Raw genomic sequence first — 26,115 nt, forward strand, 5'->3', positions numbered from 1 at the left:
CCCTTTAACACCCATGGTAGATAGAAATCGAATTGTCTCATGACGTTCTAAACTAACTCATGCACCACTTGAATCGACTAACAACTTAACCGTTGGGACATTTCTTCAACCCTAAGATGTGATGAGTAGACATCAAAGTGCCAAACGACTTCGTCAGTAAAATCTCTTGGGAGTTATAAGCATGTTATCTTCAGCGTACATTTGATTCATTGAGCAAGAGCCCTTCCACATAAACTCCCTAAAAAGGAATGAACTCTTTTGCATAGAAGTCTAGATATTCAAAAAAAATCTCAAAAGAACCCTTATTTTGGGATGAGGCCACTTGCTGTGAAAATTTCCCTTGTTATTTTAGTTAATTGCAGTACTTAATTTTGATGGAATAAAAAATATTTATATTCCAATACATAAAAAATAAGAGACCCAAAGCCTTCTTATATAGGAGAAAGGCTCCATTCATAAAAGGAAAATAAGAGTAAAATAATTAAATCATTAATATTTACAGCAAATATTCACAAATAAACCAACAGTACTTTATCTCCATTACTTTTCTTTTAATATTTGTGATATTCGAGCTTGCTTGCACACATCTCAAATAACTTTACAGGACAACCATTTCAGTTTGTGTTTGTCGCATTCATCAAGCATTTTCTAGTATAATAACTAGGTTTATATAATTTTATTATCCTAGTTAATTGTTATATAATTGCGTTGACAATTTTGTAAAGCAGTATAACTAGGTTCCATTTGAAAATATTATTATCTCATCCTATTTTTTTGGAATGTCCTATTTTAAATTACAACCGTAGAAATATCGTTTTGATCTCCCTTAACTATATACAAATAATGGAAAACTAGTGTAATTTACTAGTTGAAAGTGACTCATTTTGTCTGGGTCTTGCAGTCTTTTGTCACGCACAGAGTTTTTGTTCGAGGATCAGGTCTGATTACGTATTATGCTCAAAATTGTAATGATTTGGACTTTCTGGATATTCAGTTATTCCCTTGATGATCTTCTTGCATTGCAGATGAACATCTTACAGTGAGCAGTAGTGAGCATCAATCAATATATTTTTCTGAATGGCTTCTACCATCTCTGGGTTTCTTCGATAAATTTATTGTTAAAAATGTGAGAAAAAACTTAGCCAAAAAACGAGCTAATTTTGCTTTGTAAATAAACTAACATGTGAACATTTTGGGTTTAAACTTTGGTCCTGCAGGCTGGTGTCTTTATAGTTCCATGAACTTCCTTTTTGTACGATGCTGCTGGCCATTTGTTGTAATTCCAGGTCAGTTTTATTTGATTTTCTGGTGCAACAAATTTAGTTTTCAAAATGTCAATATTGTTGGATAGCAAGTTTTGCACTGTAGATTTGCAGTCACCATTATTGATATGGAATTCCCATCTGTACCTGTAGGATGTTTCTAGAGTATATATGTTAAATTCTTTTATATTGAGAACTAAATCTTCTTTTATAAACTTATATTTTAGAGAGAATCAAGGAAGCTTTCCTTTTTAGTCCCTATACTTGAGTTTTGTTTGAATGGGTCTTTATTGTTTATAAGTTTCAATTTAATCCCTTATAGGTTTAATCCAACAAATCCAAAAATTCAAACATCAAAGTTTGAAATTATAGCATCTAAAACAAGTAAAAACCAAAAAAATTAATATAATATTATCCAACATAAAATTAACGTAATATAATATTACAATAGTTTCATCTCCAAAGTCATGATAAAAATACATTATAAAAGTCTAGAATAAAAATACAACAATGACAATTATCTTAGCACAGACCATAAGTATCCCTCAAAATGACACCAAAATCTTTGTAAACAACTTATAAAAGTAATATAAAAATTAATAAAAATTATTATTAATTTATTATATATAAAAATTAAACGGTTGACCTAATCCTATAAGGAGAAGGTAAAAGACTAATTAATATTAATACAAAAATATAAAATATACTAATATATACTCTAACACTCCCCTTCAAGTTGGTGCATATATGTTAATCATGCCTAACTTGTTAGACAAATAATCTATTCGTGCTCCATTCAATGCTTTAGCAAAGATATCTCCTAGTTGATCTCCAGTCTTCACATACCCTGTAGCCACCAATCCTTACTGTATTTTCTCACGTAAATAATGACAATCAACTTCAATGTGTTTGGTTCGTTCATGAAATACTCGATTCGATGCAATATGAAGAGCTGCTTGATTATCACACCAAAGTTTTATTGGAGTGGTGATGTCAAATCCCAATTCAGTCAGAAGCTGAAGTATCCATACTAATTTACACACCGACTGTGCCATAGCTCTATATTCTGATTCAACACTCGAACGCGACACCACGTTTTGTTTCTTACTTTTCCAAGAAACTAAATTACCTCTGACAAATATACAATATCCTAAGGTTGATCTTCTATCTTCCTTAGAACCTGCCCAATCAGCATCTGAAAAACATTCAATATTAAGATGACCATGATCTTTATATAACAAGCCACGTCCAGGAGCACCTTTTAAATAACATAGAATATGTTCCAATGCGACCCAATGGTCAGTCATAGGAGAACTCATAAACTGACTCATAATACTGACTGGATAAGCTATGTCTGGCCTTTTAACCGTAAGATGATTCAGCTTCCCTACTAATCTCCTATACTTCTCAGGATCTTTCAACAACTCCCCTTCCTTTGTAAATTAGGTATCATTGGAGTACTACGCGGCTTAACAGCTAACTTTCTTGTTTCAGTTAACAAGTCAAGTACATACTTTCTTTGTGACAAAAGGATCCCCTTCTTGCTCCTTGTTACTTCAACTCCTAAGAAATATTTCAACATTCCCAAATCTTTAGTATGAAATTGACTATGAAGAAAAGACTTGAGTGATAGGATGCCTGATGAATAATTATCAGTAATCACAATATCATCAACATATACAATTAGTAAGATAACACCAGACTCAGATCTTTTATAAAATGTAGAATGATCTGACTTACTCTTCTTCATTCCAAAATTCTCAATCACCTGACTGAATTTTCCAAACCATGCTCGCGGACTTTGTTTCAACCCATATAAGGATTTACGAAGGCGACATACCTTTCCATTCTCCTCCTGAGCAACAAAACTTGGTGGTTGCTCTATATAAACTTCTTCTTGAAGATCACCATGGAGGAATGCATTTTGAATATCAAGCTGATGCAAGGGCCAATGGTGAATAAATGCCAATGAAATGAATAACCTGACAGAAGCCAATTTAGCAATCGGAGAAAAAGTATCAGAATAATCAATTCCGTAAGTCTGTGCATATCCTTTAGCAACAAGGCGAGCTTTCAAATAGGCAATTGATCCATCTGGATGAACTTTAACAGCAAACACCCATTTACAATCGATAGGTTTCTTTCCTGCAGGAAGAGACACTAAATCCCAAGTACCATTGTCATCTAAGGCAGTCATCTCCTCCAACATAGCAGCCCGCCAACCAGGATGAGACAAAACTCATGAACAGTTTTAGGAATAGATACAGATTCAAGGGATGCAATAAACGAACAAGTAGATGATGATAAATGGTTATATGAAACAAAAGAAGAAACAGGATAAGTTCACTTACGCTTAACTTTTCGAAGGGCAATAGGAAGGTCATCACTCGTTCCTGGATCCACAGGCAAAAAAACTACTGGTATAAGGCATGAGTCCATAGGAGGTTGAGAATAAACTTGAGTAATAGTGGGGAGAGAAGGATCAGGCATAGAAGGAGATGTATTGCTAGGAAGCTCTTCAGTAGAGGTAGAGACAATAGAATAGACAAGAAAGGTATTATCTTCCTGTGATAGCTCCCCCTAACTGGTACTCAAGGACGATGAAAAAGGAGTATTTTCAAAGAACGTAACGTCAGGAGAGACAAGATATCTATTAAGATCAGGACAATAACATCGATACCCTTTTTGAACATGAGAGTAACCAAGGAAAATGCATTTCAATGACTTAGGGTCTAATTTGGTGAGCTGGAGGCGAACATCCCAAACGAAACAAGTGCAACCAAATATTTTAGGTTTAATAGGAAATAAAGGTTGCGTAGTACACATACTACGATAAGGTATTCCACCCTTAAGAACTGATGAAGGCATGCGATTAATCAAGAAGCAAGCCGTCGAAACAGCATCAGCCCAAAAGTATTTTGGAACATGCATTTGAAACATTAAGGCTCTTGCTGTTTCGAGAGGCTGTCTATTTTTCCTTTCTGCAACTCAATTTTGAGACGGAGTATCAACACACGAGGATTGATGAATAATACCATGTTCACTTAAATAGGAGCCAAGAGCACCAGAAAAATATTCCTTAGCATTATCACTCCGTAGAACTTTAAGAGAGCCACCAAATTGAGTTCAAATTTCAGCATGAAAATGAGAAAGTAACTCAGAACGATGTTTCATCAAATATAACCAAGTTACACGAGAGAAATCATTGACAAAAGTAACAAAATACCGAAATCCATTTTTGGACTCAATAGGACAAGGACCCCAAACATCTGAATGGACTAATTCAAAAAGAGCATTAGCTCGTGTTGACTCTAGGATAGGAACTGAGACGATGAAACTTAGCAAATTGCATGACTCACAATCTAAAGAATGCAAACTATGAAATTGAGGATGGAGACTCTTTAACACGGAGAGAAATGGATGACCCAAACGACAATGTTCTTCAAAGGGAGTTGGCACTCGAGTGCAAACGGTGGCTGTAGGTATTTGTGTATCAAACGTGTAGAGGCCATTAGATTCATGCCCTTTGCCAATAATCTTCTTCGTTGTAAGATCCTGAAATAAGTAATAACCAGGAAAGAATAAGACACAACAATTGAGATCACGAGTAAGTTTACTAACAGAGATCAAATTAAAAGAAAATTGTGGCAAATTTATAACAGAGGTCAATGAAAGAAGTGGTGCCATCCGCTATTGTAACATCAGGTAAAGATGTAGATGGTGAAAAGGTAGCAAATAAATTGGGGTTACCTGATATATGATTCGTAGCACCAGAGTCAATGACCCATTTTGATGCGGAGGAAATAAGACATTTATTGGTATTACTTGAATCAGTAATGACAGTGATTGGATTAGAGGATGATGCAATCAATGACTTTTGATACTGTTGGAATTTAGCAAACTCTTTCGCAGAAATCGTTACCATTAATTTCTTCTCAATCATAACTTCAACAATATGGACACAAACAAAAATTGCATTGAAACATACCAAACCAAATCTGAAGGGGGAAAGGGAATCAAACCAAACCAATTGAACAGAGCCAATTGAACCAAACCAAACCAATTGAACAGAGCCAATTGAACCAAACCAATTGAACATAAACAAACGAACCAGACCAGAACCGATATAAATAAACCAAACCGGACCGAAATGTGACGAACCAGACCGAACCGAACTTGAACTGGATGAAACAAACCGCTTGAAACCAAACCGGTTGAACTGTATCGCTTGAACCGGATCAGGTGTTTTCTGAAACCAGAAACCCTAAGTTCTACCACACGACAACTAGAGGGGCGAAGGCGATTGACGTTGGTGGAAGTGCACGGCGACTAGCGGCGACGAAGGTGCGAAAAACAGCGAGACGAAACCCATGAATAACAATCGACAGCGGTGGTGGTCGGCGGCGGCGACGGCGGTGGTGGTGGTGGCCGGCGGCAGTGGCGGTGGTGGTCGGCGGTGGTGGTCGGCGGCAACGGTCGTAGTGAGTTGTGTTGGATAACAATAAACAAAACTCTAAGGGACAAAACCCTAATGGGCACAAAACCCTAATGGGCATCAAAACCCTAATGGACACAAATATTTTAGAAGAAACTTAGAGCTCTGATACCATGTAAAGACTAAGGTTGGAGAGAATCCAACGTGATGTATTCTCATTATTAATGTCTATATATATAGACAAATATATAAGGTTGACCTAATCCTATAAGGAGAAAGTAAATGACAAATTAATATTAATACAAGAATATAAAATATATTAATATATACTCTAACATATTTTTTCGAATTTTTGGGTTGATTGTTTGATTTTGGCATTGCAAGATATTACAATATATTGCAAAAAAAAAAAGTTAATGTAAAATGATCTGTCGCTCTTAGATATTCTTGTTTTCCTTTTACCAATATGTTTTATTTGAAGCTATTTAGAAAGTATTGATGATATTTAATCGATTAGAACTTGTATTTTTGTAGGTTCTTGCTTGGATTTTGACATTGCAATATATTGCAAGGAAAAAAGTGTTGAATGTAAAATGGTCATCTCTCTTGGGTATTCTCATTTTCCTTTTACCAATTTGCTTTATTTGAACCTATTTAAAAAATATACATGGTATTGAATCAATTGGCACATGTATTTTAGGTTCTTGCTTGGATTTTGGCGTTGTAATATATTGCAAGAAAAAAGCATAATGTAAAATGGTCATCTCCCTTTCGTATTCTTGTTTTCCTTTTACCAGTTTGCTTTATTTGAAGTTATTTAGAAAATATTGATGGTATTGAATTGGTTGGAACGTGTATTGCTTGGATTTTGGCATTGCAATATATTGCAAGAAATTGCAAGAAAAAAAGACATAATATAAAATGATTATCTCTCTTGGATATTCTTAATTATGACATGGTGAATCATGATGTTTGTAGGTGTTAAAAATTCTATACTCAATATGACATCGTTATCGATCTCTTCGTATATAATAAAGCCGTCAGATCATTTTCAGTCTCAAGTAAGTTGTTCATCCCACTTAACGATGACAATTAAGAATATCAAAGATGAGTTGAGTCATACTCAACTAGAGATGTTCAGAAGAACACGCTTTGAATCATTTCTGGACGTAGATATAATATTTTATGGGCAGTCGATCCATTATTTGTTATTGATGGAGGTTTGAATAATGATTGTATTAGCTTTATGGGAGGAAGGGTGGTGCGTACCTTTTCAAGAAAGGAGTTTGATATGGTAACTGGTGTTGTGGAAGTTGTACAAGTGGGACCAAATTAAGTCATATACTTCGAAAGATGTCTTTTAATGATAAGGGTCTATCTCAGCAAATGAGATAAAAAAATAAGTTTTTAAATTTCGAGGGTGATGATGAGGATAGGGTAATGTTGGCACTGATATACCTCGTAGAGTTGCTTTGTTGGGGAAGGATAAGGAAATGAAAATCGACACTAAATCGCTTTCATTTGTAGATGATTGGTCTACATTTGATAGTTATGATTGGGGCTCAATAATATATGAATGCATGTTGAATGGGCTAAAGAAAGCATTGAGAAATGCTTGGACATCTAATCAAAAAATATAGTATAAGCCAGGTTCCACTTACATTACAGGTATTTTAATTATTTTACCTAATTTTATGTATATAATAAACTTCCATACTTAAATTATGTTTGTGTCATGTGTTGTAGACATGGGCATATGAGTCTATATCGACCATGAGTGGTTATGTTGCAAAGAAATTTGATGAGAATGTTATCCCTCGCATGTTTCGTTGGTCGTGTTCACAATCTCTCTTAACTAATTTTTTAGAGAGTGAAGTGTTTGACGTAAAGAAGGTATGCAACAATTGTAACATAAGAGTTTACTATAATAACTATATTATATTACCTAACTATTTTTCGATATTTTAGATAGAAGTTAAAGAATTCCTCGAGTTGACGGACGATGAAATGTTGTCGATTCAGGCAATTAAAGGTCAATCACCTCCCAAACTATATCTCCCAACCGTCAATGTTACACCCTATTATACACCAATCTTCAAAAACAGGATTTGACGACACCTCAGGAAGACTCAAGTAACATTCCAGACTCCAAAGGTGAAGGGTGACTTAAAGACCCATGTTTGGGATGGAGAAAAACCTACTTAAAGTGAAACTTACATTAGGAAGCGTATTGGAAAATCAATGTGAGATGAAACGTATGTTAGCAAGCATATTAAAGAGCCTTAAGTGAGAAAAACAGGTACGCAGTCCTCATTCGTTTAGGGATAAGATTGTTATTATTGTTTACTTACTGCTTATAGCCATGATATAGGTCGAGGATGAAAAATGTGTACAACTTAAAACTTCTGATGATAAGGGTTTGCCTAAAGATGTCTCTTATGCTTCTACATCTAGTTGGTTAAGGATGTCTGTAGAAGATGATGATAAGGTTAAGAATGAGGTGCAACAACTTTCTATTGAGAATCATGATAAGGTTAGGAGCGATGTGCTACAATCTTATATTGAGGATCATGATAAGGTTAGGAACGAGGATGAAAAATGCCTACAACCTTTCGTTCAGTATCATGGAGATTCAGATGTGACTGAGATCGCACCCTTTGTAATTGTACGATCTAATGTTCGTCATGCACGTAAGAGACGTGCTAGTACTTGGACCTTAAATACAACTTTCAAGAGGAAGATGGATACTAACAAAGTAGACCAAAGTTGGAAAGAAACTCGAATTTCGCACAATAATCCAAAGCATAAAATAGTACCAAGCTAGTTGGAATGACTTAGGCGATGGATAAATGACAAGAGTACATATGACCATTTGTGCGACACCATCACTGGAAAGAAACCAAGTAGCTTTTTTAAAGAATTGTTTAAGGCTCGAGAGTGGTTGTCTGATGAGGTAAAATAAAATTTTAACTTTCAACTATGTTTTTTGGTATATTCGTTATTCATTATTTATTATGGTTTGTTTTTATACAACATCTAGATTTTACTTTCCTATTCATTTCTTTAAAGCTAAAATTCGTGGAAAATTTGTGTTCACAAAACTTTACGATAGTGGACACCGTCTTCTTGGTAAGTACACATCCATATTAGATATATTTAAATTTGTACATAATCTTAAACATTTTTTAATATGGGAAGTGCACATCCATATTTCATGTTTTTGAATTTGCAATGTTATCTTGGAGTAACGTAGAAACTATATCAATTGTCTTGTCAAAATAATCTTACATTCAATTGGCAATTACAAATTGATCAATTATGTCAAGATAATCTTTCCGATGATTGAGGCGGTGACAGTAGCAAACACCCAACTGGATAATAACATAATTGATCAATTTTTATTCAACTTGCCAATTGAATGTAAGATTATCTTGACAACACTTGTTGATATAGTTTCCACATTACTCCGAGATAACGATGCAAATTCAAAAACATGTAATATGGATGTGCACTCACCATATTAAAAAATGTTTGTGATTATGTACAAATTTAAATATATGTAATATGGATGTGTATTGTCATAAAGTTCTGTGAACACAAATTTTCCACAGATTTTAGCTTTAAACGAAAGAATAGGAAAGTAGAATCTAGATGCTATATAAAAACAAACCATAATAAATAACGAATATACCAAAAAAACATAGTTGAAAGTTAAAATTTTATTTTACCACATCAAACAACCACTCTCGAGCCTTAAACAATTCATTAAAAAAGCTATGTGGTTTCTTTCCAGTGATAGTGTCGCACAAATGGTCATCTGTACTCTTGTCATTTATTCATCGTCTAAGGCGTTCCAACTCGCTTGGTACTATTGTACTATTTTATACATTGGATTGTACGAAATTTGAGTTTCTTTCAAACTTTGGTCTACTTTGTTAATATCAATCTTCTTCTTGAAAGTTGTAAATGGATCTAAGATCCAAGTACTAACACGCCTCTTACGTGCACGACGAACGTTAGATCGTACAACGACAAATGGTGCAATCTCAGTCACATCTGAATCTCCATGATATTGAATGGAAGGTTGTACACATTTTTCATCCTCGTTCCTAACCTTATCATCATCTTCTAAAGGCATCCTCAACCAACTAGCTGTAGAAGCATCAGAAATATCCCTAGGCAAACCCTTATCATTAGAAGTTTTAAGTTGTACAGATTTTTCATCCTCGACCTATTTCATGACAATAAGTAGTAAGTAAACACTAGTCACAGTCTTATCCCTAAACGAATTAGGACTGCGTACCTGTTCTTCTCGCTAAGGCTCTTGAATATGCTTGCCAACATACGTTTCATCTCACATTGATTTTTCAATACGCTTTCTAATGTAAGTTTCACATCTGAATCTCCATGATACCGAATGGAAGGTTGTACACATTTTTCATTTTCGATCCTAACCTTATCATCATTTTCTAAAGGCATCCTTAACCAACTAGGTGTAGAAACATCCTTAGGCAAACCCTTATCATTAGAAGTTTTAAGTTGTACACATTTTTCATCATCGACCTATATCATGGCTATAAGTAGTAAGTAAACACTAATAACAGTCTTATCCCTAAACGAATTAGGACTGCGTACCTGTTTTCTCGCTTAAGGCTCTTTAATATGTTGGCTAACATATGTTTCATCTCACATTGATTTTCCAATACACTTACTAATGTAAGTTTCACTTGAAGTAGGTCTATCCCCAAGACATGGTCCTTCAAGTCATCCTTCATCTCTAGAATGTTATTTGAGTCTTCATGGGTTGTCGTCACATCCTGTTTTTTGAAGATTGGTGTATGATGAGGTGTAACATTGACGGTTGAGAGACATGGTTTGGGAGGTGATTGACCCCGAATTGCATGAATGGACAACTTTTCATCGTCCGTCAACTCGATGAATTCTTTTACTTCCATCTTAAAGATCGAAAAATAGTCAGGTAATATAAAATAGTTATTACAGTAAACCCTTATGTTATAATTGTTGCATACATTCTTTATATCGAACACTTCACCTAAAAAATTAGCTAATGGAGATTGTGAACACGACCAACATTCTCATTCAATTTCTTTGCAACATAACCACGCATGGTTGATGTAGATTCATACGCCCATACCTACCACACATGATACAAACATAATTTAAATATTATTCTTCAGCTTCACCTCCATGATCAATAACAAATAATGGATCAACTACCCATTAAATATTATATCTACATCCATAAATGATTCAAAGCGTGTTCTTTTGAATTAAATATTATATCTACATCTAGAAATGATCCAAAGTATGAACTTATCCTTAATATTCTTAATTGTCGTCGCGAAGTGGGATAGACAAGTTACTTGAGACCGAAAAATAATATGACGACTTTATTATATAGGAAGGGATCAATAATGATGCCATATTGAGTACAGAACTTTTAACACTTACAAAAACATCATGATTCACCTTTTCACGATTAATAATATCCCAAGAGAGATGAACATTTTTTATTTTTTTTATTTTTCTTGCAATATATCGCAATGACAAAATCCAAGTAAGATCGGTTTCAATCGATTCAATACCATTAATATTTTCTAAATAGCTTCAAATAAAGCAAATTGGTAAAAGTAAAACAAGAGAATACCCAAGAGAGATGACCATTTTACATTCTTATTTTTTCCTTGCAATGTCGAAAGTCACGCAAGAACCTAAAATACAACGGCCAATTTATTCAATACCATATATATTTTCTAAATAGCTTCAAATAAAGAAAATTGGTAAAAGGAAACGACAATAAAAGATATGACCATTTTACATTCAATATTTTTTTCTTGTATTTTTATAGGTTATTGCTTGTATTTTAGTTCTAATCGACTCAATACCATCAAAATAGCTCCAAATAAAGCAAATTGGCGGAAGGAACTAAAATAGTATTTGGTTAAGTTATCGAGTAAGAACGTACTTAAAACCAAGCTCACTAGAGTTCGTCGTCGCTGCTTGAAGCAAACTCATTGAAGTTTGTTGTCGTTCACATGTGCTGCGAAGAAAAGGAAGTTTGGTCGTCAGAAGAAATGGAAGATTGGTCGTCGAAATAAATGGAAGCAAACTCACACGTCTTCGTCATTGTTACCACTCGCCGTTGTCGCCTCAATCCTCGAAAAAATGGAAGCTTGGTCGTCGGAAGAAATGGAAGATCAATGGTGTGTGAGAGGGTTTTTTTTTTTTGTGAGAGGGAGTTTCGAAATCGAAGGTTTCATGTGGGGAAAATTATAAGAGGGGTAGTTACGACTTTTCATCTTTAAAAAGTCCTACTACTCTTTCAATAAAAATATGGTCCTCAATCTCTTTAACCCTATTAAAAATGTCCTACTTTGTACAATTTCCCAATCGTAACAGCCTCCTATAGATCACAATTTCATCGCTCGTTGCTGTAGGTTGCAGATCGTCGGTAGTCGCTCGTTGCCGCAGGCTGTAGATCGTCGCCCACTGTTACAAATCGTCGTCCATCGCTACAGTCCTTCGTCGTATGCCATCGCTGTTGGTCGTTGTCGCCGTCTATATATCAGTAGCTATTGGGATCGTGAGTGAATGTTAAGTTAGGGCTACTTCATGTTTACATTGAGTAGATTTTTTCACATATTTCTTTCTATTAGATTGTTTGGAACCGGAAGTTGAAAGCCTTTCAATGGATTTTCTGAGTTCGGGTTTTTTTTTTTGTTTCCATTGAAATCTCAACCTTGTTTCTTTCTATTGGTTTCTAGATTTGAAAGATGAAATTAAAAGCAACCCGACCTGACCCAATTTCGGGTTGGGTTGGCTATCATGTTCAATTTCATCGGGTCTCTGATCTTATCAACCCAAAAAAATCGAGTTGGTCCAAAAAATCTCCTAAATCCGACCCAAACTGTGAACACTATAAACCACAAAGACTAGCTTTGTAATTAACCATTAATAAATAAGCGAATGCTTATCCCATCCCAACCTTGCCCGGCCATTGCCATTCCTAGTGGGAAGAAAAGAACCACTCTCTAGTATCAAAAGTACCCCATAAAAAAATAGAGTTATCTGAATAAATAAGATGCGTACTAGTTACATTTTTACCTATACAAAAAAAAAATACATATACACTAAATATACATGTGAATTAATTTTGTTCGTATAAATAATCGAATCTACTTGTATATCCACTCCTTTGCACGGCCACCAGACTCGTCCATGTCGATAAAAATACTGACTGCCTGCAAAATTTCAATACCAATCAATGATATTTCATTAGAAACTAAACACTACCAGAAAAAAACACAAGCAGCAAAGGTAATCAAAATCTGAAAACATTTAAGACTACAAGACCTATTAAATACAAAATTGAAAATTTAGAGTTCTAACGGGCTAATTTATCATACACAATTGAGACTTCAGGTAAACTACAGCAACGTTTCAATTTCTCCGTAACCTTACCTTTCCGATCCGAGGTCGGTCTTTAGTTTTGTGTAGGCTGTTTCGAATGTGAGCCACGGCTCCCCAGCATTTTAATGTATTAGCCACACCATCTAGCCGCAACAGATACTCTTCCTCGGACAACGGAAATGATTTCTATGAAATGTACATATACCTAAACATTAGATTTAAATGTACAAAAGAATCTCCAATTGTTAGGGCAATGATGGACGATGAATGCTGTGTGAATTGCTCAGTTGCCTTCATGCACAGTCAAAATAGCTAAGGGTTAAAAGATCGTCAAAATATGTTGCGAATGAACGGAGAATAAAAACACAACCTACAAATTTGTTTTACTATTAAATTCTTGATTCTCGCAAATTCTTTAGGCCCATTCGCATCGAAAGAATGAGAATCGAGGAATAGGGATGAAAACTTTTCATTTTCTTGTAAGAATGTAAGAATGAAATCAATTGATAGGACCTATCTCAAACTTGGAAATCACATCCTAAAAATGAGTAATCTCATTCCACTTATAAAACCTCATCGATCTCAATCTCATTTTTTTTATAGGTGGGCCCTCACCTAAGAAAGTCTAGTATTTACATTCATCACTTAGCTGTATATTTCTATTGTATAGCAATATGTTTGATTCAATTATTCTTGAAAATGATAACCTTGCCCTTCCATTAGTTCAGTAGATTATTTGGATGGAATTTGATTCATATAGTTTCATCATCTATGTATGCATCTTTTACTGCATTTATGTTGGAGTCCCTATTGTTTGGTTAAATATATACCTAACATTCGGATATTTTTCTTAATTTAGTCCCTATTGTTTAGAAAGTTTCAATTTACTCCACCCCCTGTATTTTTACATTTTTCAATTTAGTACCTCACAGTTGGTAGATGTAATGTAAAATTGACTAACAATAAACTTACACGATATAATAGCAGAAATTCAAAGGAAAAAATGTCATCTAAAAGGAAAGTTTCTAATCCTTCCAAATTTTTAAGAAATTGGTATGAATTTTGAATTTCCTTCTCTTGATGACATTTCTTCTAGAAAGTTATAGCCTTTTGATGATTATTTCAGATTGGATGGCCATTCTTGTGTAGAAGCTTCAAGCAGGAGTTCCCTCCACTCTCGGGCCTTAGGCTGCCCCCCTTTTTTGTGGCTTAATACATATCTCTCCGTTTTCTTATAAAAAATTGAAAATATACCAAAACATTATTAAAGACTAGAACATATATCTAGCCAATTAATTTTGTACAGCAGCAGTGAAAGAACTTCTAGTAAAATAGGCCACGTCCTAATTGTCCAGGGTAGTTCTATTATGTGATACATTTTTATTTTTTATATTTTTTTTGAAAAGCCAAGCTTCCATTGAGAAAAATGAGAGAATACAAAGGGACATACACCGAGAGGAGCCAAACTAAAAGAATGGACTCCAATCAAGCAAAATCAAACCTAAGGGATAATTACAAAACACTTCGGACACCGAGGGACATAAACCATTAGTCTTTCTGGTGGGTATCCTTAATTCTCTTATCTCTTGAACCTGTTTGTTCTCGATACTAAAATGAAATGACACTCCCCTAATTCTTTCGAATTGTGAGGAAAATAAAGCCTTACAATGGTATGCTCTCTCCAATCTCTTTGCAAATTATTCTCCTAGCATGATTTTGTTCTAATTGGGAGGTTTTTTACATGTAATATTTAAGCTTCCTTTCATTCTCTACATTAAGTTTGGTTTATTTGTATCCTTATTTTTATTTTTCATTGGTAGCTTCCCGTAATTTTGCAGTTGATTAAAGATTTTGGTGAAAAAGTAGGAGCGGAGACCGGAGTGTTGCATACCTGCTCCCTGTATTTCCACATGACATTTAAAGCTAGAAGATTTCGTCCCATGAACTCCTGAATTATAGGACAACAAAAACAATATGAGAAATCCATGATTTAGTTAAAAATTAGGAACTAATTGACTTCATAATTATATCAGAGAAGCCTTTCAATATTGTCGATAATACATAGTGAAAACTCAAATATGTACAATGTAACGTCTTTGTTTCTATTTTTTGTTTCTTGTTTCTTCTTTTTCAATAAAAAAAAAAGAAAAAAAAAGAACTACTTTTGGTAACTGTTCCATTTTTATTAAAAAAAGACACAAAAAAGTAGTCATTTTTTGTTTCTTGTTCTCTAACATTTTAGATTAAGAAAAAGTAAAAGTTTTACATGAAATTTAATTTAGAAATTGATTCCTAAGGTAGGTAAGTGGCAATCATGATGTTTGAACTTCGTATGTCATATATATTTTTAATATTTATTATACATTTTCAAAATAATAAATAATAAATTAATATTTTTATCTATATTTTGAAATAAAAAATTGATTATTTGTTTCTAAAACTTCTATACAATTTTAGAAACATTCTGAGAAATGAGAAACGAATGGTCGGAACAAGAAACGAGAAATAAAAAACGTAAATATTCTAGAAGTTAAAAGAAACAAAAGTCGAATACCTTCTTTATTAGTTGAACGTCATAAGATCTGCCATACTTGTTCCTGATTAGAGTAGCTAGATCAATTCCACTGAATCTGGAATCATCTGTTCCAACAGATCGCTCCAGATTTTCCCTAAGCATGTCGAAGTTCATCTGAAACTGAAGCAACTAACTCAATAAACATTTCCGTTTCTTATTTTTTTGTTTCTCGTTTCCTTTTCACAAATTACTCAAATATTTCTCCAAAGGACAATTGATCTAAATTCCGACTCAACTGGAGAAAAATTTTCACTTTTTGTTTCTAGCAAATTGCTCAAATGTCTCCAAAGGGACAATTGATCCAATACCAACTAAAAAATGCTGCTACTTCTACCATAGTGACAAGTGATGATAAACGATTGTAATGCAAAGCTGAAAGAGTAATCAAGGAGTTTCCTATTTCTTTCTTTCTAGTTTTTGAATTTTAAAAAATATTTAGAAAATTGTATACAAATTTTACAACCAATTTAATCTCTATAGTTTAAAATTTATAACAATTTAGTCATTGTTTAAGATTTTTTTTTTTCTTTGATATGAGCGAGGCGAGTGTCTAGCCTTAATCCTACTGCATTTGGTTGCCAAAATGATTATGATGTCAAATCCTTAGTGGGTGACTGGCCATCATGAATTGAATTCATTTCTTCAAATCTATTGACTATTTATATGTATCTTTATTGATCTCTCTATCTTGTTAAGGATTGTTCTTTATTAATAGGACCAAAGGTGTCTATATAAATTAAATAGACTAAATTATTCTAAATAAAAACTAATATTTCATCTAACCTACCCAAAAAAATAATTAGATAAGAACCTATTTAGTTGTGAAATATATTAAACGTCAGCATAAGATAATCCTCACCGTAAGCTAAGTATTTTCTAAATTTATAATTGACAAAGCTTAATGGTGAACTCAACTAATTACCTCTCGATTTTCGGCTTCGGGACTGTCACTCTCGTTAAGCCCAGCATCGGAGTCATCTGGATCCGCCGCACCGTCCACCGAACCGCCGGCGAAAACAGGTCTGTGTCGCCGTCCGCTCCGCCGCCGGCGACAGTAAGCAAGACGATTCCCATGGGGAGTAGTAATTGTTGTTTCTCTGGATGGAACAAAAGGACGACAATATTCGGAATACGAAACCCTAGAAATGTTTGCTCTCCCCAAATGCTCTCGAATTCCAATGCCCGGCGACCAATTGCTCCCGTGCCCCAACGTAACGCTCGTCATAATCTGCCAAACAAAAAAACACCGTCGGTTTCAGCAATTCAGGACAACTGAAATTGGAAGTAGAAGATCACAATTGATTACAGCGGAAATCGGAAAATCGAATGGGATGAGCAGATGAAAAAAGAAGAGAGGAATCGAATTAAATCGGAGGAAGACCTGAGAGAGAGAATTAGAGGACGCCGTTGGAGATGGAATGATGGAATCGTGCGTGAAATTGGTTTCTCATTCACACCGATTAATCGCAACCACTTGTTTTCAGTTGCAATTCTAGACGCACACGCATGGTTTTTTTTTCCTTTTTCCCTGTTTTTTTCATCTCTTTCTTCTTTCTTATGTATAAATGAGGTTTTTTTCTTTTTTTTAATCCTTGTGAAGAAATGAGTTGCCCAAACATGCAGCACTATCAAATCCGGAAACGAACGAAAGCCTCGTATTTACATGGGGTTGGGATCGAACTCATAATCTCTTAGTTGTAAATATATGTTGATCATCATTGAGTAGGGGTGAAAACCTGGCGGTTCGGTTCGGTTTTCGGTCAGGGAAAAATAACCGAAATCCGAACCCATTTTTTTTCCCCCTTTCTTTCTTTCTAGTTCTTCTTCTTCTTTTCCTTCCTTCATTCCTCCCTTTTCTCTCCCTTCATTCCTGTGTAAATTTTAAATTATGTTCTAACAAACCTAACATTACATTTGTATTAAAATACGTGATCACGTATATAACATCTACTTTCGAAGTTTAAAAGATAGTGTCTAGAAGTTGAAAGAAACAAGATTCTAAATATCTTTTTAAGTAAACAAATATTCCAATAATGAGATTTACAAAACTCTAATAAAAACTACAAAATGTAACAAGTTAAATCTCAATTTCTATCATGACTCCAGTTCCATCTCTAGACTTCAGAACTCTACAAAAGAAACAAGAATTGTTACTTAATATATAGTATAAAATAAATTATTAATGAAATAGAGATAAACGATATTTGAGAGTAGAAGTTAAAACTGTAGGATTGAATTTCATGTTTTCGAATGCAACTTCCATCTCCTTACGTATGCTTGAGTATTCTAAATAAGAAAGAAAAACAATCAGTTTATCAAAATTCATGAAATAGATAAAATTTTCAAACAAATATTATAATGACATGACTGCTTACCTTCATCAATTTCTTCTACTCCATCGATTTCTTCACACATGTCATCAAGAGGTTTAGATTGAAGCCAATTTTGAGCACAAATGAGTGCCTCTGCAGTTTGAGGAGTTAATGAACTCCTAAAAGAATCCAATACCCGTCCTCTAGTACTAAAAGCTGACTCAGATGAAACAGTAGATATAGGAATGTTGTAGATGTCCCTAGCTACTTGGCTAATAACCTTAAGTCGACTAGAATTCACCTTCCACCAGTTTAATAAATCAAAATTTTCATCTTCAGCACAAGTCTCATCTAGATAACGAGTGACTTCTGTTTAGATGAGAACGAGTGACTTCTGTTTTTCCATCATATGAATCTTTTTTTTTACTCTGTTTATATCTATCATGAACAGCAGCACGTACCTTATAAATTCCAATTCCACAAGATGCACTAGAAGAATTAGATGGTATTTCACCTTGACCACTTGATGTTTCTACGGGTGTCGATTGTGTTTGAGAGTGATATTCCTTTGTCACTGACAGTCTTGTATAATAGTCATCACACAATTGACGTAATGTTGCTTCAACCTTATTTGTCCACAAATTTGCACTTTCTTCTTCCAAAAATTCATGAAAGCAATAACTCACATAATTTAACTTATATCTAGGGTCAAAAACTACTGCAACATATAACAATAAGTTGATCTTCTCACTTGTAGTTACACCCCAATACTTGTTAAATTTTGTTTGCATTCTTAATGCCATTTTACTCAACAAGTAATTTTTATACAAAGAGTATTCACGAATTGTTTCCTGAACCAAACACACTTCGTGGAAGAATATATTCGAAGTCACGGACATGGATGCTGAAAATTTTAGAGTAACATCTGAAAATATTTTCAAGAACCCTACGAATACTCTAGCATTATCCCAATCTTCATTAGTTGGTCTGTCACCTTCTGCAATAAAATTTCGGTCATGATCCTCTAATCTTTCAAAGGTCCTTTTGAACTTAATTGCTCCATCCTTGTTAAATTTTATATTGCAGAAGGTGACAGACCAACTAATGAATTGTTACACCCCAATACTTGTTAAATTTTGTTTGCATTCTTAATGCCATTTTACTCAACAAGTAATTTTTATACAAAGAGTATTCACGAATTGTTTCCTGAACCAAACACACTTCGTGGAAGAATATATTCGAAGTCACGGACATGGATGCTGAAAATTTTAGAGTAACATCTGAAAATATTTTCAAGAACCCTACGAATACTCTAGCATTATCCCAATCTTCATTAGTTGGTCTGTCACCTTCTGCAATATAATTTCGGTCATGATCCTCTAATCTTTCAAAGGTCCTTTTGAACTTAATTGCTCCATCCAACATAGTGAAGGTTGAATTCCATCGTGTTGGGACATCCATAGTAAGACAACTCTTTGTTGAAATGCTATCTTCTTTAGCAAAATCTTTAAATATTTGCAATCTTGTAGGAGATGACCTAACATACTTTACAGCATTTCTAATACGAACGATAGATACATGCAAATCTTTTAAAGCATCACCAACAATCAAATTTAAGATATGAGCACAACATCGAACATGGAGAAATTCACCATCTAACACCAACACGTTTCTCTCCTTAAGCTTTCTAGTCAAATATGTCATTGCTCCATCATTTGAGCTAGCATTATCAACCGTCACAGTAAAAATTTTGTCAATGTCCCAACTTTGCAAGCATTTTTCAATTGCTCTTCCTATGGTATCTCCTTTGTGATTAGCTATTTGACAAAAGTTTAAAATTCTTTTGTGTAAATTCCAATCACCATCAATGAAATGAGCTGTTATGACCATATAATTAATATTTTGGACTGAAGTCCAAGTATCAGTCGTTAAACAAACTCGTTGACCACTTCAACTTAAAGCACTTTTTAACTTCTTTTTCTCATCCATGTACAATTGAAAACCGTCCTTTGCAACAGTGATTCCTAATGGAGTTATAAACTTAGGATTCAATGCCTTGCAAAATTTATGAAATCCTTCACTTTCGACAAACTTAAATGGCAATTCATCCAATATGACCATACAAGCAAGCATCGTTCTACAATTCTCTTGAGTAAACGATGTAGCTAACAAATTTGTTTCAGAATCTCCCGCTCCTTCAACACAATCCTCAGTGTACTTCTTACATTTCTCCAAGTGTTTTTTCAAATTTGTCGTCCCATTCTTTTTAGAATCACATGCATATGTAGTTCCACAATATTTACAAGCAGCCCTAGGAAATTCAATATCACATCCTTCTACTCTAACAAAATGTTCCCATACATCTGAACCACCTTTAGAGCGTTTTCTTTTACCAATCAATCTTACTTTACTACTAGCAGCAAGGTTAGTATTATCAAAGTCACCCGATGGAAGAGTTTGACTAGAATGACTTGTTTTAGAAAATTCAAACGAAGTCATACTATGAATTAATAAGATAAAATTAAACCTCTTAAATAAAAACAAACAAAAGAGGCTCAACCCATTCACACCAACCAGAATAATGGAAATAAGTAAAGCTAATACCATTACAACAAGACAAGAAAAAGTTGAAAAGGGAAAAGGAAACTTCAATTTGCCTTAAGTTAACCAAATAGAAATAAGTGAAGAAAACATGAAAGAAAACCACAAGGAAATGGGAGAGTGGTGTTTTGCCATCATTTTCCATTCAAGTAAACATGCTTGGTAGTGCATCTTTCAAAACTGCAGTGTGTAATGAGAAACAAGAAGCAATATTTGTATTCAGTTTTTAAAAGGAAATGAAACTTTATTGATCTTCCTAACAAAAACAATACTGTTAGGGTTGTTGAAAGGCATATTTCAATTTCCATGAGTTAAAGCACTTGTAAACTACAATTTAGGCTTCATCTTCTTGTCTTTTCCTTCAACAATTTCCTTGCACTCACAGTTTCTTTTCCAAACATAACAACAAACCCACTCCTCACACCTATCCTTTTTCCACTCTCTTTTTTGATAGCCACTCATCAATCCATTCATCACAACCAAAACTTGTTACCTAACAACTAATATGGCAAAGAATTTGGCGAAGAATTTTCCATAACCACTAGAAGAAAAAGAAAGAACTCTCCATCTCTACTCTGATCTAGACTAAAAGGCTTCTCAAACCATCTAAACTGAAACCAAGTTCTAATATTCTTTTCTGAGCATAAACAGAGAGCAAAAATTTATATATACACGTGATTCACTGGAGCAAGACAAACTCAGTAACTATTGGCTCCTTTATCACCTCAGAGAGCAAAAATGTATATATCCTTCATAAACAGAGAGCAAAAATGGCAAAAAGGAAAACTTTAGTGAATGTAAAATGGCAAAAAGAAGCAACGATTTTGTTGAATCAACAGCACAAGTCTGTAAGTTGGGGCATTTTATGAAATTGGAGATTGTGTTTGGAACAATTGGCTCCTTTATCACCTCCTGGGTCCTCCCTAGAAGTTGAATTATGAAAAACTATACGCAATTTAGAGATATTTTCCTAATATAGAGCAGGTAGCCGGTTGCAATTCACCTTAATATAGAGGAGCCATTCATTATGATATCAAATCCAAACAACTTATCCACCACAATATGTAATGCAATGCAATTATTCTCCAATAAGCAAGAATCCTTCCAATATAACACCAAATGATCTTTTAATTCCACTCTTAGCTTCACAAAATCAAATTAGAGTCCACCGAAAAGACAGTACACAGCCCTCAACTCTTATTTTATCTATCTACTACTCTATTCAATCACATTATCAGGACAATACCATTCTAATTTTCATATAAACTTCGGAGAATATGCACATACGTTGGGTATTCAAAAGTCCCCTTAATCTCAAAAAATCATTTCTGTTTTGGTTTTGGTGACTATCTCAAAAAGGAATTGACCCAACACCCATAAGCCTCAATGAACCAAGAACAATGAAGAAACAAATTGGGTAGAATATAAACCAAAAAGAAATTACCCATAAGCCTCGAATCACTAAGAACAGCGATAACAATATAACACGAATTGGGTATAAACCAAACACAAATTGGGTATAAAACAAATCATAAAACTAAATACGAAACAATCGACTCTAACCTTGCAGGTCGTTCAAGAACACCACGTCGTCGTTCAAGAGTACACTGAAAATGTCATTCATTCAAGAGCACCACGTCGTCGGTCGTGATTTGTTGCCGTCGCCGTCGCCGGTCGGGATGGTCGCCGTCGCCGGTCGGGATGGTCGCTGTCGCAGGTGGGGATGGTCGCCGTCGCACTTTTCAGTTTTCACAGAGAGGGAGGGGGGTGGGTTACGGCCTTACGGGGGTTGAGGGTGAGGGATTGATCAAGAGGCAGTGAGGCACACTTAATTTTTTAGGTTAAATCAAAACCGAACGAACCGAACCGAAAATTTTCAGTTCGGGTCGGTTTCGGTTCGGTTCAAATTTTATCTTAACCGAACCGACTCGAACTGGTTCGGTTCGGGTCGGTTTTTCGGTTTGGTTCGGTCTGTTACACCCCTATCGTTGAGTTAGACTCGCTTTAGCTCGTATTTATATTGTTATTTATATAACTTTTAAAAGCTTCATTTTGGTCTATATATTAGTCCCTTAATTTTATTCTTAATCTTATTTTTGTCTATCATAATTTCAACTCGACACTGTAATCAATATATTTCTTAAATTGTAAACATTACTTTATACAAAAGAGTTTCCATTATGTGTAAAATTTGTGTTGAAATTTTACAAAGAAGAACTAAAATGATCACTTTTTTAAAATAGAGAGACCCAAGTGAACATTTTCAAGGTACAATGATTAAAATGAACCAAAATTAAAAGTATAAAGACCAAAATGAACATTTTCAAAATACAGGGACTAAAATGAACCAAGACTAAAAGTCGAAATTTCTACATGCTCAAGAGTTCGAACATCTAAGGAGTGAATCGACATTTTCGTTATCTACTGAAAAATCAATAAAATAGTACTAATATGGACATAATATTAATAATAATATTTTTTACATTATTGAAAAAGGATGGAAGACTTATTTGTTAATTTAAATATTTTTTCTGAACTTTTGTATTTCTATCCTTTTTTTCAGAAATACTTATCCACGTTTAAAAACTTACTTTCATCCATACTAATTTTCTCAGAATTTACAAAAAATAGTCAAAACTATTAGATATGCTAGTAAGAAACACGTACATCGAATTTCATAGTTTTATTTTAAAATCTAAAAACATAAAAATCAATTAAATAGTTAAATATTTTAATATAATTTTGTAATTTACTTCCTCCATATTTACCTCACTAACTTTTTTCATATTCTTTATAGTGCACTATGTGAGCTACATTTCGTGAGATTTATATGTGTATTAATTGTTAGTTTTCGTTTCTTTATGATAGATTTATGCACATAAGACATATTTTGCAGGAATGAATAATCGAAAGGAAATAGGACATAAATTGATCAAATTGAGAGGAAAATCATAGCCCGAGCGAATAGGGAAACATCACAACACTTAATCAAGTCCAAAAACCCTGATATGATCATAATTGACTTCAAGTCCTTGGAACCAAGTCAAGAGAAGAAGACAGCTTTACTGCACACACAACATCCAAAGCACAACGACACGCCCAGTGTCTCAACCCTATATAAGAGAGTGGGTTGAGACCCTCACCAAGTGTGCAAGCGTTGGCGACATGCATATGTCGCCTTTGGGCCATGTCAAGGGCCGATAAGTAAAGTGCCATGATGTGACCAAGGAGGATAGTGCATCACCTAACATACCATATGGATGTACTCAAGAATGCCTAGAGAAGGCATATGCAGAATGCAAGGCGAAGACGATGTCAGCGGTGTCGGTGACAAGCTCAACGGGGGCCAGTTGGGGCCCCAGGCTATGACCCTAGAAGTCGAGGTTCCGTCGAGAGTTTAGACGAGCGACTTTAGAGGTAGATGCATATAAGTGTGATATGCAAGCACGTCAAGTTTCGTGTCAATCAAAGTTCGGACGTGCACTCTACGTTGGTGAGTGACTCCTCACCACTTTGCACGTACCTGCCAAACCAAGAATGCCTTAGAATGTACCTTAGGAGGAGGCATGGTGTTGGTTCTCCACCACCCCTGGGCCATGTCGGGGCCTAAGTGAGCCACCCCATGGCACATGCATGTGTCATGGCTAGGGCGAGCGTCTACAAGACAAGTATCTTGGGCGACTTCCTTTGAGGATAAAAAACTCGAGGAAAGTGTCGGGTGGCACGGGTGTGCTGGCATTGCACCTCAATCCATGTGTTGGAGGTTGCACCACGGGGTCGCTATGTGGTACGGTATGTTCGAACGACACGGCACGGGCGCAAGAGTCGTCGTGCTTCAATAGTGTCCGGATGGCTGGATGTCTGTAAGGTCCCGATCATAAAGACAAGCACATGGGTCGGTTCTCGGTATGGGTGCCCAGGTGAGCAGCGAAGCCAGATAACATTTCGATGCTCGGGGTGGCATCCTAAAGTACTGGTGGGCACCCGGTAAGTGAGAAAAATCTAGTCTTGGCCCAGTAAGCGGCAAGACTCATCCCAGTTGCCAAGTTTAATCATTCCTTGTCCGGAAGTCGTAGGAATCATCCCAACAGTACCCGGTAAGGCCGTTTAGCCAGTTATTGACTAGTTTCTCGGCAGGAATGGTCTTAGAGGCGTCCGATGGGCCCGATAAGCTAGTTTTGACATAGTTATGTGGCAGAAATCTCTCGGTTGTACCCGGTTGGCGTTTTAAGCTCATTATGACCTTGTTATGGGTCAGAACTCATCCCGATAAGGTCCTGGCTCATCGTAGGAGCGGGACGGCTGAATGGCCGAGAACCAAGATGGTTGAAAACAAGTTGCAACGGTGCGTTTAGAAGACCTTGGCCTAGAGTAGAGGCAAGTTAGAGCTGTGGGGCTTGACCTAGTGTAGAGGAAAGCCGGCCAGAGTCGCGATAGAGTTTAAATGCACGTACAGCCGACGTGCATTGTCGAGACAAGTTAGAATTCCGCTGCAAGTGAAGCTCGGTCAAGGAAGAAAGAACCTCGCCTAAGGTCCGATGAAACCACAAAGGGATCGAAAAGTGGATTGGGGCTAGAGTTCCCCGTAAGGCTGGCCATGGTTGAGCTTAAATCATGGCGCCGCACAATTGAAAAATGTAGGACCGTGACACCTAGCGCGCACGCCCCACACTGCGCGCCTCTTACCAGGCGTTATCCTTGCAACACCCATCCAAACGTGCACAGTGCCCATGCCACGTGCCCCCTACAACTTGACCAAGCCATGCCACCCGCAAGCCCCCTGTACGGCCTGCGCGCACCCCACCAAATGCCAGTACTCATCCCTGCGCCACACCTGCCAACCGCCTACCGTGCCATACCAAAAAATATTTTTGTGTTTTTATTTGAATGTCTCATATTTTATTAATTCATACTTTGTTATAAAATATGAACTAATAATTATGAGTGACACGAAGACCATTAGAAAAATTAAGAGAGTATAGCAGAATTTCAATCTCCGTAATCGAAGTTTTTGAAATAATAATTAATTAAAAAAATAAGTGAAAACAAAAAATTTTTATTCTGGGACACAAAGACTCAAACTTGGGTTTTGAATATTAAAACTTAAGTCCTTTGCCAATGTGCCAATACTTTAGGATACAACATAAGTTTCTTTTTTAAAATATAAACTTTTTATTTTCAGACTTTGTTTATAAAAAAAATAATAAAAAATTGAACGAAATCTTTTATTCAAAAGGAAAAAAATAAAATATTTTATTTATTTGGAGTTTGAAATTCATTTTTTTAAAATCTCTTACTTATATAATCGAACTTATTTAAAAAATCTCTTATTCATTTAAAAAAAAACCCATTTGATAAATCATTTATTTTAAAAACAAACTTTTTCTTAATTTGTAATTTGAGATTCATTTTAACTCAAAACAAAATTTATTTAAAAAGTAATTAATTATTTTATTTTAAAACAAAATCTTATTTTCTTTTAAAACCTCCCATTTACTT

At 35.1% G+C, this 26,115-nt stretch overlaps 3 protein-coding genes across 18 annotated transcripts in view; 1 reads left to right on the top strand and 2 right to left on the bottom strand.

Annotated features, from left to right (window-relative positions):
* Window positions 1-12,428, top strand: part of XRCC2 (homolog of X-ray repair cross complementing 2 (XRCC2)) — a 46,559-nt gene extending 34,131 nt beyond the window's left edge. For 2 of the 11 annotated variants that reach the window (XM_088117564.1, XM_088117560.1), the window contains 4 exons: window positions 902-938; window positions 1,026-1,049; window positions 1,218-1,286; window positions 6,232-6,475. In XM_088117564.1, coding sequence (XP_087973690.1) covers window positions 902-938; window positions 1,026-1,049; window positions 1,218-1,286; window positions 6,232-6,374 — 273 coding nt within the window. In that variant the 3' untranslated portion in view covers window positions 6,375-6,475. Of the gene's footprint in view, window positions 1-901; window positions 939-1,025; window positions 1,127-1,217; window positions 1,287-6,231; window positions 6,476-6,675; window positions 8,151-11,614 lie in introns of those variants that run through there. The other 9 variants (XR_002602956.2, XM_088117561.1, XM_088117562.1 and 6 more) reach the window with 9 other exon arrangements.
* Window positions 12,429-12,769: 341 nt separating this feature from the next.
* On the bottom strand, window positions 12,770-22,377 carry LOC111022311 (uncharacterized). Of its 6 annotated transcripts, none has more exons than XM_088117566.1 (6): window positions 22,180-22,377; window positions 16,626-16,931; window positions 15,683-15,823; window positions 15,020-15,076; window positions 13,180-13,314; window positions 12,770-12,959 (listed from the first exon to the last, which is right to left on the bottom strand). In XM_088117566.1, exons 2-6 carry the CDS (start codon window positions 16,926-16,928, stop codon window positions 12,894-12,896), a joined length of 702 nt encoding a protein of 233 aa, XP_087973692.1. In that variant the 5' UTR covers window positions 16,929-16,931; window positions 22,180-22,377; the 3' UTR covers window positions 12,770-12,893. The 6 variants fall into 6 exon arrangements, with proteins under 6 accessions (XP_087973692.1, XP_087973693.1, XP_087973691.1 ...); XM_088117567.1 differs by lacking the exon at window positions 22,180-22,377 and adding an exon at window positions 17,085-17,547 and having other exon boundaries at window positions 15,683-15,817; XM_088117565.1 differs by lacking the exon at window positions 22,180-22,377 and adding an exon at window positions 17,085-17,547.
* Window positions 17,685-22,173, bottom strand: LOC111022309 (zinc finger BED domain-containing protein RICESLEEPER 2). Its single transcript, XM_088117570.1, is given in 4 exon segments — window positions 17,685-17,989; window positions 18,079-18,388; window positions 18,390-19,009; window positions 19,365-22,173. Coding segments are annotated over 4 exon segments (2,295 nt in total). The 5' UTR covers window positions 20,623-22,173; the 3' UTR covers window positions 17,685-17,882.
* Window positions 22,378-26,115: the final 3,738 nt, after the last annotated feature.

Source organism: Momordica charantia (assembly GCF_013281855.1).
Source record: "Momordica charantia cultivar OHB3-1 chromosome 9 unlocalized genomic scaffold, Mcharantia_2.0 BLBB01000009.1, whole genome shotgun sequence".
Lineage (NCBI taxonomy): Eukaryota > Viridiplantae > Streptophyta > Magnoliopsida > Cucurbitales > Cucurbitaceae > Momordica > Momordica charantia.